This window comes from Aplidium turbinatum, chromosome 15 (genome assembly GCF_918807975.1).
Source record: "Aplidium turbinatum chromosome 15, kaAplTurb1.1, whole genome shotgun sequence".
In the NCBI taxonomy this organism is placed as follows: domain Eukaryota; kingdom Metazoa; phylum Chordata; class Ascidiacea; order Aplousobranchia; family Polyclinidae; genus Aplidium; species Aplidium turbinatum.
In genome coordinates, this window is record NC_137486.1 from 8,426,571 (window position 1) to 8,439,743 (window position 13,173).

At 36.9% G+C, this 13,173-nt stretch overlaps 1 protein-coding gene across 1 annotated transcript; it reads right to left on the bottom strand.

Moving 5' to 3' along the window:
• Positions 1-479: 479 nt before the first annotated feature.
• On the bottom strand, positions 480-12,523 carry LOC145784359 (uncharacterized). Its single transcript, XM_082596162.1, has 12 exons — positions 12,002-12,523; positions 11,713-11,816; positions 10,742-11,272; positions 10,538-10,618; positions 10,274-10,339; positions 10,051-10,163; positions 4,485-4,625; positions 3,800-3,872; positions 3,242-3,330; positions 2,732-2,951; positions 1,795-1,949; positions 480-1,332 (listed from the first exon to the last, which is right to left on the bottom strand). Exons 1-12 carry the CDS (start codon positions 12,430-12,432, stop codon positions 1,159-1,161), a joined length of 2,178 nt encoding a protein of 725 aa, XP_082452288.1. The 5' UTR covers positions 12,433-12,523; the 3' UTR covers positions 480-1,158.
• Between the last annotated feature and the right edge of the window lie 650 nt (positions 12,524-13,173).

Consider the following 13,173-nt stretch of genomic DNA (forward strand, 5'->3'; position numbering starts at 1 on the left):
AAAACGACTAAACTCTATACAGAAACACTTCAACAATATGCAAACCTCTACTTTTTTTGGGGAGGGATGGGGGGTACAGGTAGCCTACCTTAACAACATTTACCAAGCTAAAGGTTTGTTAATTTGTACATTAATTTAACATTGCTTTGACTATGATGCTAGACCAGGATTTTGATCTTTGGATATTCAATGAGTAAATCTGGTATTTTTTTTATGTACAATATCTTACAAATCAAAATAACTCACATTCATGCTGTTTAAATCCTTGCAAAAAGTGTTTGCAATAGAAAATGATAAATCGGATTTTAAATGACTGCAAACACAACTATTGACTTTTTGAGGGCGAAATGTTGGGATTAGATTTATTTACACTAACGAATAACTAACTACTTTCCACACGCAGCCAAGAAAGCAACGTAATCGATGACGCATCTCAAACAATTGAGTTACTGACATCATACCAACGTGTACAAATTACGCAAAACAACACAATACTAATTACGGGCACACACTTACTATGAATTGCGACAATATAAAATCAAACACATTTTTTCTTTTTTTTTTCTCTTATATCTTATCTTTTTTGCACGTTTTTTTGTATTTTTAGTGAGAAACATCATGGTAAGTGGACACGAATTTGCACAAATAAAATTATACTGGACACGCGCCAATAACGACGAAACTTCATTTTGCGTCAGCAAATGTCTGTCTCATTAGACATACATTAATTTAAAACACTTCTTAGAAAAGCATGCAAACAAAAAACGATCGAAAAAATGCACAAAAAAACTCGCAGTAACCCGACGCGGGTCAACAATTAGTGAACAGCTATAATCTACTCATATATATTGTGATTATTAGCTATTAGTTTTCCTCCTAAAACGGAGAAAACCACCAAAATACACAATGGGAAATTCCTATCACCGCACATAGCCTACAAAACGTTCAATCTATTCGTGATGCGTTCATCTTTTTTTCCTGTTCAGTTTCTTTATACAGCAAACGGCGAAAAATCCTTTCGTGGGCCGCCCGGAGTTTCTGATGACAAATTGTGACGGAAAAATGCCGCAATTTGACATCAGAATTGAAACCCTTCATGTGCGATGATAACATTGCCCATCGTATAAATATCAGTTCTCTATATCTGCATGGCAGAAATCATTGGAAAAACGGACCTTTCGATCCGGAAAGTTGAGCATAGTTCCCCTGATGAATAGGGGAGCTATTGAAATTGAAAGCGGAGATATCAGCTTCCAAGTAGCCAGGAGATCTCTTCACATTGATGTCTGCAATCTTGTGAGAGACATTGAAAAGAGAGTGCAACTCACGCGCCTAAAACAAAATAACGGTTGAGTGATTTGCGATTAAACAATTGTGGTAGTAGTTACCCAAGCTTCGACTTTGGTATAAAAAATAAAAGTGGTGGTTATTGTTCCCACGAAATCCCAACACCAGCGCGTGGTTTTTATGATGGAATTCGCAAATGTTTGATGGTTGTTCAGATTTGCGCACTTTTTGTGATAATTATATATTGCTTATGTAATTAAATCAAATATAGTTATTACTATCTAAACCCTTGACAGCCTGTTTCACCTAAATGGATCATCAGAAGGTCAATATTCAAATAGAATCTTAAATAGCTTATGTAACTATGTATGTAAAAATATAAATGCACTTTCTCTACGTTACAAATTTTTATATCTACTACGGCATGCATTTTACGCTATGTTATTGTTGTTGCTTTTAAGGTAACGTATCGCTGTGCGTAAGTTGCACGAAAAAGACAAAACTCACCTGTCGGGAAGAGTCTACAGGAGGAAGATGTTGAGATGGGATCTTGTATTCCAAATTCATGGAAGTCGGATCAGCTCCGTTTTCAAGGAAATAACGGATGAAGTAAGCTTGCAATTGGATCACGGAAATGTCATTTCCGTACACAGATTGAAGCTCTACAATGGTTGGTTTAATTATTAATTTCAAGAGCTTTACGGTGGTTGCTTCCACGGCGTTCAATGAAGTATGAAAGCAAAAACTGTGCAGGTTGTTTACAGTTGAAAAGAATTAAAATTGGTCGATCGGGCACCAAGTTTGACATCGGTATTTACAAAATTTCTTGAGTTATTCTAATGTTCCAGTGACTACAAGCTTGATAATGATAACACCATCAAGCTGTTGACAATAATAACCAGCATTATTTCTGGCGGTTCGTCAGTCAAAATCACTTACTTTTATAAAGGCGCTAAAACAGGAGAAATTATCCGTTAAGCAGCATAACAGTCACCAAAGCAAGGTCAGAAATTTTATAATTAATTGTATGGGCAGTCTCAATCCTGTAACCATGATCTACGTTGGTGTTTATCAAAATCACCAAAAGGTTAGATAAAAAAACAAAATGGAAATCCGATTAACTGACACTGCGTCCATAGATAATACGGATTCTTTACTGCGTTAGTTTATGTTTTAATGTCAGCGCTCAAGCTGACCTTTGGCTTAAAAGCCGCACTTGGTCATTTCTCGTCACCTTTTAATATGTTGTGGTTATCAAGCATGTATAATAACCTTCGTCGGTAACTTCTAGCTTATCGCTGTGTCCGTTTTCTAAGCAAGAACGCATTTGGCCATTAAACCACACACATCATGCTGTTACTTGTTTTTGAAGAAGCTTTGGTAAGCCGTCTGTTCATTTATTTACTCAAGAACGAATTTTGGAATGAGTAAAAGAAGAAATTACCTGCAGCAAAATGCAAAGGTGTGTTTTTATTTCTATCTTGCTGTGTGAGCATTGCAACAACTTTGCTCTTCGTGGCCAAGTTTTGGACTTGCTTAGACAGAGCGGGACTGAACTCATGTGCTCGGAAGTCGCTTTTCGCAAATTCAATGAGAACCTGAATAGCACTTTTGTCGGCATTCTTGATCGCGATGTGCAATGGCGAATACAAAGTGCCATTTGCCTGTAAAATAAGAAAAACAATGAAAATAATTAGTTTAAAGAAACAAGTTTGCAAAAGTTGTGCGATGTGTTAAATATTAAACTTATTCACGTGGCATAACGTTTTTGCTAAATAAAAAGCACAACGCAAGAAAAAGATTGCTTTCCGAAGAGTAGGATGAAAGAAGGCCCTTGAAAAGATCACTAATGACTAACACATGGATGACACTATTTATCTCATCTTGTCCTGCTTCACAATACACCCAACACAACAGCTCCATTTGCCCGGATCGGGTGTTTAACTTTGCTTACCTCAGCTAGAATGTCAGCCCCGTACTTCAAAAGTAGAGTCATGTTTTCAGTTTGGCCAGCTTGGGTTGCAAGGTGTAAGGGAGTGAAACCTACACAAGAAAATAAGAACTTACTAACTTTGATGAATCGATAGCTTGTATGAAACTGGCAACTGAAATTGCCTGATGTGCTTTATTAATTTTTAGTCTAGCAGAATGAAAAATTGTCGTTTATCAGCACCGGTAAAGATTTTGTATTTTAAGAAGTGAAAATTTCAGTTTGTTATGTCACATTGATGATGTGCACCAGTTGGTGAAACTAAAAAATGAAACCAAACTATGCTCTGAAAGGTAAAAGTTCGGAAATTTTGTTACGCAATTGCAAAGAATGTTTGATACACAACAACATACTCGATATTAAAAAATATTTTGTTAATTGACAGGCGCAACTGTTATGGCTGAACGCAGTGCTTACGCATTAATCCGAGAGTAAAGCACAAGGACAAAAGCGCGTTTTCGTCAAATTGTTTGTTTTTAGGAGTTAATCGACAAGTAATATCAAACCGTGGCGTTTATTTACCTCCAGATTGAACACACTTGCTGTTGATGATCTCTTGAGTTTCCCGATTTTGCAAGCCACTCAGGATTAGGCTCTAAAGGTTAATGAGAAAAGTGGTTATTGCGTTTTGATGTAAAAAAATCCGTATTTGGAAATGCTCGTACATAAGTGAGGCACCACTTGATAGCAATTGAAAACAAAATTTTAATCAAACATTGCAATTGACATCATCGAAGCTTTCTTCTCAGAACAAGACGTTTCAGGTCCTCACAAAGTGCAAAAACGTAATTCGCAAGCCTTATTTTAAACCAAAAGCAATTTGACAATAAAGCACAATTTTCCTAGATTTTCGTATAGTGTCCTTGACAGAATAGCCACAAATAAACTATTGTAAAACTAACAACTACAGCAGGATGACACAAAAAGTGCTCCTAATTCTTTTAGACTTTTTCAGAAAGTTGTTGTAACAAAAAAATAAAACGAGTCATATCTCACAAATTTATAACCATCTTGTAAAACTTCTCTGTGAATGTACTGGTGGTACTATTTATGGGTACACCCAGGAGAGTCTCTAAAAGGCCTGTTTGCAGAGCATATTGGCAACAGATCAACAGATGGTGACAGACGCAGGTTGCAGTGCTCTACCTACTGTACAATGAGCGTTACACATATAGAGGGTCTCCGTTCTATCTACTCTAGAACTTACCAGCACAGCAGAGCTTGGGAGAACAGCAGCTTGATGAAGCATGGTCGTGCCTTCAGGCGTCATGTAAGTGTGTGGTGTGTCATTGAGCAGAAGACGAACGGCATCAAGTTGGTTGTTCTTGATGGCGTAAAATATTGGGAGCTGTAACCAAAACAAAACCGATACTTAAAGGCTTTGACTTGACACTGACACTGTACAGGTTCCAACACAATTGTCGCCCATGGGACCATGTAAGAAAATCGAAATATTTTGTTGAAAATCGAGAGCTTTACCAGCAACCTTACGTTTGCAAAATGGAAAAAAAGATAGCACTCACAAAACAAAACCGCGGAATCTACAGTCGTTAGATCAGTGCGAAATTAGGTGATTGAAATCTTGAAAAACATGCAGGCCTATATATTTGGTAGGTCAATTCGTTTTGATACCTCGCGTGAAAAACAGCATTGTATCAAATAAAGTCGTTGCCGTTAAACACGTGTCTAGTAGTTTAGTTGCAGTTACATAAAGCAGCGGTATTGTCAAATCGTAACAAATATCGTAGTTCGGTGAAGCGCGCTTCATTATATAACTCGAAAGACATCATTTCAAAAACAGATTACGATCGGGTTAGGTCAGGCCATCAGGCTTTATTTTCACAGAATTGTTATCAGTGGATTGCCAAAGAAAGATACAAGCCTTTGAAACCAACAGAAACCTTCTTTTTTTTACATGAATTCCAGGTCAAAACACGTTTAATCGATGTAAAAACGGACGGGCTTTGTTCGCTGGGTTACTGTTTGATGGACTGCTAAAGCAACAAAATAACACTTCAAGCACGAACGCTGGCTGGGATCAACAAGAACAAAAAGAAAAAATGCTGCTGCAGTGCTGCACGAACCAGACGAATCCTTCATCGCTTCCTGCTGTCAGAACTCCATGTTATGCCACCACTTGCCATATGGTCTGACATCACGATATAAGAGGCCTTGAAAAGATTAGGCCAATTTTTCTTTAATTTATCCATCGGTCACAAACGCATACTTACGAGAAAACATCATTGTGTCTGGTATTAACATTTTTTAATAAGGAGCGCGGCTGACAACGACAAGAAAGAGAAAATGAAACCCGCAACACAACATTTATAAGACTGTGAATAAACCACGAAGAAATCTACTAAGAAACGACACAACCTCCAGCCTACATGCAATATAAATATGAATAGGTATCGCCGTTGAACAAGTTGGATAAAATCCTAAAAAATACCTGAAAACCATGACTAGATTGATTTTGTAACAGATATTACAAAGAATCTGTGGCAGGTATTGCATTAATATTGCTGGGATATCGTAATTCAATAAATCCTTGGCTGCTTTTTTTATACTCAGCGTTATTTTCCAAATGCGCGGGAAATGTTGTGACTGAAATTTAACATAAAAGGGGAAAAACAGATATCAAATTTTCCACACGAAAAATTTTCTTGAAATATTAAAGAGCGATGACTTTGTTACAGAAAGGAAGCGAAATCTTGAGGAAAGAGGTCAGAAAAATAACCCAATATTAAGTCGTGACAGTTGAAACATCACGACAAAATATAAAGAATACTTTAAAAGAAATTCAATCCAACATTATAAAAAATTTTACTCTCCAAAACACTTTTTACCCACGCTTAATGGTCAAAAACGTGCCAAATTTTTAGCGTGTGAAAACTAAGTAGACATGTTCTAAGAAATATCACATAAAATTTTATAGATATAAAAAAAAAACACAAACTACTGTATCAAATCTATCCGTTTTTGTTTTATTGTTTGAATTACATAATCTGCAAAATTTTCAACTTATCAGATATCATCAGGTTTTTTTCCATCATCGATTAAAATATCCAGCGGCCGAGCGCCTAAAAATCCATTAGAACTTCAGCTTTATTATACGTAGGCTTACATTAAAGATCAATATTAACTAACATTATTTCAATGCGAAAATACAGTATTTTTTTCAAGGCTCCTTCGTATGACCACGTCACCAACATCTCAAAAGGTATTCATCGGATTTTCACTTTTCATCTAACTTTTATAAAAATGAGAGATGTTTATAGCTCATCGGGTGTATGTTTCGCATCAGTTATTGATATGAAATGTTTTTGACAATCGACCAAAGACGGTTCAAAACATTGGTACACAGCCTAATGACTTACAATCGCTCTTCCACTTCAAAACTTAAATGCTAAAGACAAAAATCCTTCTCAACACAAACATTATTTGTTTTGACTAAAAAAAATGTAGAATTCAAATCTTATCACTCGTAGAGCTGAACTTTGAATGTAAATGATGTTGAAAAGAGATGAAGTTAAATTTTTCATTGAGAGACATTATTGCAATGTTGTAAATGTCGCTATTATAACTGGTGATGGCATAGCAAAGTGTCGAATATGCTAAACGGTAAGACGGCCGTGGCTCTTCTCGATTGCTTGGAAGTTAAACCATTCTTGCAAATATATAACTGTCCTTTGGCACTTGATAAATCCTAAATGTTTTAACAAAATTCCCTTATTAGTGGTGCAATACAAAGACGAGTATGAACAGTCCTACTAGCTGCCGCATTCTGATTATTTACTTAACAATACGCAGTTGTATCAATAAAAATTTCAAAGCTCATATTTGTAACTGTCACCTTTGTAAAAATACTATTGTAAGAAGGTAAACAAACAGCTTCCAAAGATCATTCGAATTCTGGAAACTTGGGCGGAATGACGACCTTACAAAGCAAACAGTTCCAAGGACAGAGATTGAACAAAATGCAACAATGGAAAATTCCCCATGTTTCAAAATCCGGGATTTTCGCTTTTTTACTGGTTCTGTCTTATCAAACTTCTAACATGTTTATAGGGACAGCATATTACGCGACACGTAACTCCGCTGTTCCGCCAACATTAGAAGGACCAATGCTACTGGCTTGTTTTCAACTAAAAACCTTAAATTACTTTAAAACTAACTTCATTCTTCCAGTATAACCCATAAAAAGTAAATTATTTTGAAAAAAAAACAAAAAAAAAACGTAACCCTTCTAGTGTTGAGGATAAGCCCAAAGCGGATGTAGTTGTGCATCCCCATGATCTAGAATCCCTGACATGTTTATTCTAGACGTAGGTCAAAAATCTGGTGCGCATAAATAGTTTTGCTGTTTCTTTTTTATTAAACACCCGTCCTATTATTATTATGTGTGGTTAAAAGGACCACTACCAAAACCCAAATGAACTAAAACATAGCACAGAAAGTCCTGGTATCGATAAAATCAATGTCGAATCGGATTTGTTGTTTTCTTGTTTTTATGCACTTTCCTGTCTTCAAGAGTCGTTTTTTGTTTGGTACCAACTGGAAGAAAACATTTATTCCATGACGTGTAATACATTTAAAACTAATGCCAAATTACTTGAGAATGGAGAAACCCCAGAAAGCATGTTAATAACGTAGCATCGCATCAAAAGAACGTCATTTGACGTAAAAACTCTTGCAAAATTTGTTACAATTAGTTAGGCAAGTAGGCTATGTTCCGATGGAGAACAACTATATCTATTTTCAAAACGGGACAAATCTGTTCAAAAACACAACCAAAATAGCCCGATTCACGTAATATTGAGCACGAAATCACTTACCAGTTTTCATTCTTAAAAGGCTTTTTAGTCTTGTTAATTAAACGAATTTCCAAATAGACAACCATTTGCCAATTGTTGCCAAAAAACGACAAAAAACTGGCTGGAAAATGGATGACGGCACAAGCATTGATTTTTGCCTGCTGAAAGAATATTTAAAACTCCACAAAAAACACTTGGTGCCTTCTTTTGTCGAAAATAGAGTTATTTTCACTCGCCCCATGTGACGAATATCTTCTACGTCACATCTTGAATTGCGGTCACTGCTTTTACTATCTGCCATTTTGCCGATCATGCAGAATCATCAGAGTTGTTCAGCTTTTCTGCAGTTTCCATTTCACGCTGTTATTCGCTTCGCCAAAGCATGTCGTCTTTCATTGTTCTGTCCCACATTTTTTAAGTCTTCCTCTCTTGCATTTACAATTATTATTGTTTTCTTCATGCAAAGCAAACAACCGCAACCACTCTTAATAGGAAGCAACTACCGACCAAAGTATAACCAACACGGAGGGGGGGGACTCAAGAGTTAAACGTTGAGCTACTAGTCCGAGTGTTGATGAAATTACTTCAAACTTTTGCTTCCCTAATTACAACTATCAGTGAAGCATTCCTGTTCTGTCATAAACGGCATTTTAAACTTAGGCCTTGGGCTATTTTTTTTTATGAAAGCGTTAAATTTAGCTAATCTACCAACGCACCGCTCCTAGAAACTTAGCAAATGAATCTTTCATCAAATCGTTGCTTTTATGCTTGGCAACGTCATATAGATAAAAGTGACAAAATGCCTTTACAAGATAACTTGCCTGTGGCTTCTGCCAGTGTGTTTGTTTAACTTAAGAATCCTTTCACGGAGCCCACAATACAACAACAACAACAACTTTAGTAACTAATCGACAACGTCCGTCTTCAATGCTCTGTGCGATATGCCGCAAGCGTTATAAAATTTTGAAGTCAATTTGTTAGTTTCACAATCATGCTAAATTTATTTCACCAAAAAGCTACAATACGAAAATCTGACACGTCACAACCAAAATTAATTTCTGTCAAAAAAATTGGAACTCAGAAGCGCAATCGAGTAAAAGTTAATTAATGTTCGAAGATTGGCTACAAACTAGCATCAAAATATAAAATCTATGCATTATAGCTAACTGCCAGAAGACAACAACTTTACTTTTGAATTCTGTAAGCTTTGAAAGCAATTTTTTCACAGAACAAAGCTGTCAAATCCACCGTAATGTACAGCGATATGACATGTCAAAAAGCACATATTCCAACCATTCAGCATTGGTGATTATTATTTATCTATGAAAAACCCCGTATTAAAATGAGATAAAGTTTACAAATAAGAAAGCGTTTTCAAAACTTCAATTAACCTACACCGTAAAGCAACACCCTAACACTTCGTGGAAAATATGTCAGCTACGCTGATAAATCAATGTCGAACATGTCTTTTTTAATGCATACACTGTAGAATAGACGCCACACTTTACATTACCAAACAAAGATAAAAGCGTACATATCACAAAATCTCCAGTTTGTTTTGGAGATAACAATCTAGGAAGACGGTGGACGATAGAAGACGGTGATAGAAGACGGTGGACGTCCAATTCCTGCGACGCGGACGACCGAAAACGCGGTTTAACTTTCCAAAACAGGTTTCAAAGAGACAAAATAAATGTTATCATTAATCTCCTCGCTTTTAAGGAATTTGGTCTAAAAGAGTAGTTTCAGACACAATAAAAAAATATAAAAGTCAAAGCAAATCAGTGGCAATTTCTGCTTCAGCTTTTAATGTGGTGAAAGCGCTTAATCTGGCCGATAACATTAACATCTGACAAATTTAACTCACATATCACGTTACAGTGAGGCTGCGTGAAAAAAAGCATGTGCTTGGGTTTAAATGTGTATGCGCTCATTGAGCTTTTAGCTTACTTTACTCACCAATCCAGAATTGTCTTTAACACCAGCAAGGTCTGGCTTCACGCTCAAATGAGCCCTCAGCATTTGGACATCCCCAACTGCAGCAATATCGTGCAGAGATGAGTAGGTTTGGTCTGCACAAGAAATTTTACGATAGGTTTTAAATAATTGAATTTTATATAGGAAAAGTATAAAAAGAAAAAACATGAGAAGTAGCAAAAACAGTACAAACAACCACTCTCACCAGACATTTGCTGCAATGGAGAAGGCGTTTGATACATTGATTGGGCGACGGCAACCTGGTTGATAGCTAAAAAGATAAAAACGTAAATAGAATGTAGAAACTACTTTAAAAAATAAAGACATATGAGATTCACACTGTGCAATACAAAAAGCATGAAAATTTAGAGATACTACAATGTGAACTTGTCTAATTGCTTGCAAAACGTCGATTATCTTATTATCTTTATATTGTATTGAGATTGCATATGAATTTAAAGCCTCTCACCGTCTGGATAGCTACTGGGGAATGCGAATGTTGGACTTGCGGTCGCTTTCATTATGGGACTCGCTTCCGAGTGACTGGCGTCTGAAAAAACAAAATTGTCGTTTTTTTTATTGCAAACAAGAAACGGTAAAATGCATACTTATAACATAAAATAAAAGAAAAAGATTAAAAATGAATTGGTCAAGAAAGAGTTATCAGACTTACTGTAGTATGTCGGTGAAGGCACGTAAGATTGACTTGTTGAATACGCGGTCGGCTGTTGAGCATCAAAGTAAGCATTTGGACTGCGTTGTTCAGCTGTGCAGATAGGAGATGGTACAAATTGTTGTTGCATGGAAGCAGAAAGGGTAACGTTTGGGGGAGACGCAACGTTTACAATCTGGTCGCATGGACTGGCCAACTGCTGGCTGCATGAAGAGAGAGGAGATGATATGGGAGATATCTGTTGAAACGCAGTCACAGGAGCATCCACCAAATCATCCGGAACGGCAAGATTTTCGGGAAGAATATCAACAGGGTGTGCTTCTGTAGGTGAAAAGGGGTGTCTGGGGGTTGCTGGTTCTCCATGGTATAATTGTGCTCCTTGTGGTACGTCAGAGTAGGAGTAGCCATCAGGCAAAGATGCTGTGAAGTTAGAAGAAGTGTGCTTTGCCTGAGCAGATTCTCTTTCTTTCTTTTCTTTTTTCAATTGGTCCAAGCGCTGTCGGACTGTGGGCACCCTCACTCCAGGGTAAGCTAAAACAAATAAACAAAAAAGAATAAAATTAAAAATAAGAACAGTAACGTTAGCAACATCAAGAGGATTCGTAAAATACAAAAATGGCAGTACCAGTAGAGTAGCATGCAGGAATATCACAGCGAAACACCCTTGAGAAAGACACATCTACAGCACTGACAAAACAACTCAACCATATGTTATTAAACAGAGGGGCTGTTGCCAGAATAATGTTGAAGGGCGTCTGTGCTTTTTGCATAAGGGTGTCATTTTACGAGTGGCCCAATGCACAAAGATTTGTTTCAGCATCAATAATAGCAAAGTTTAACTTCTAGGAGAGTCCGAAACAATTTTATTTAACTAAAACAAAGCCATTTATAAAGAAACTTATTGCGAAACGAACTATCCTCGATTCTTACACCCTCAACAATTTTGTGAACAACCAGCCATTGTAACTTACGAGTCGACTTTGGTTTGGGTTTTTGACTCATTTTTCTTTTTGTTGATGTTTGTCTTGGCTTCCCGTTTCCCGTCTTGGGTTGCAAACAACGCTCGAGCTTGTAGCTGAAAACATATGCCGCAAAGGTTAGATGCACTGCACTTGCAGCTGCAGATAAACAGCTGTTTAAGAAAGCATGAGAGTTTAGAACTTATTCTAGAGTAGTGTTGTGTGTGATAATCAAAATCTAAAAGAGTACGAAGCACAAGTGTTGCAGTTCCTATTTGACATAACACTTCAAGCATCTCACCTCAAACTAGAATCTGTTGCTGAATTCCTTTTTTTATTGTTTGACTTGGAGCAAGATGTTGATGTATTGTTTGAAAATGGATCTAGCAGATCAACCATGTATCTTTCTATCTCTGGTGCAAACAATTTCTGTTGGGTAGGTAGTTGATTGTCAAGGTTGGTGTTGTTCTTGATATCAGGAGAGCCTAACTGACTGAGAAACGATTTCGGATCGTCATAGTTATATGCAGGTGGGCTAGCTTCGTCCGTAAAACCTTTAAAAACTACGTAACGTTTTCCGGGGCTTTCCACCTGAAATCTGCGGTCACTGTCAGTTGGACTTGGCGCCCAACCCAAGCCAGAGTCGTCGCTGCCTGTGGGGCTTGGTACTTTTTCACACCACGCTGGTGGAAAGGACGACTCCATCTCTGGGTACAAAAGCAAGCTCTCCATTTCACCACAAATGTACTACACAAATTGTATGTTTCTGAACAGTCACAAGCAGAATAAAGTCAGTTTTAGAGCAAAATTTTTTAAACGTACTGCAGAATCACCTGAAAAACACTTTCAGTTAGCAAACTTGCCTCGTTTATAAACTGCACGTGCAGACATTAGTTGTCATACGAAAATCTTGAAAATACGAAAAACTCAAATAATAGTATGAAGCTGTAACACTCCAATTACTTCTGCTCATTTGCAATCACTGCAAGACGCTACCTAACACAGCCTAACACACGCGTAATATTACAAAACACGTACGTTTGATCTATCTTATGACAAAATCTTAGCCATCGATTGCTGTGCTTTTTTCTTGCTAACTTCTCTCGATGTAAAAAAAAAAAAGGGAGAAAAAAGCCTTTCTGCTTTGCTCTTTTCTCTTTTTTGCATCGATTTCTTAATGTCAGACGTTAAATCAACGCAAAAAGATTGAGGGAAGCTTCGTTTGCAATTGCCATCTTGCTCTTTTGTAACTTTTTCGGAGTAAGAAGAGAATATAAACAACGATCTTTGTATCTTTAAGTGGTTAATGATTCATATGAGGAAAAAAAGCAATCCTTGGCACACGGAGCTTCGGATTTCATCTGCAAACCAAGTAAACAAGCTCAAATAACATTTTTTCAACAAACCTTGATGTATATGTGGTATTGTTTTGATAACCAAAATATTCCTCATTTAACCTCTGTGAAATCTATC

Bases quoted from the DNA above. Each gene is read 5' to 3' on its own strand.
- LOC145784359 (XM_082596162.1), bottom strand. From the start codon at position 12,432: ATGGAGAGCTTGCTTTTGTACCCAGAGATGGAGTCGTCCTTTCCACCA. The intron at 10,164-10,273 runs GTGAGAGTGGTT...TTTCTTGTGCAG, and splicing joins TCCATTGCAGCAAATGTCTG to ACCAAACCTACTCATCTCTG. The intron at 1,950-2,731 runs GTAATTTCTTCT...CAACCATTGTAG, and splicing joins ACCTTTGCATTTTGCTGCAG to AGCTTCAATCTGTGTACGGA.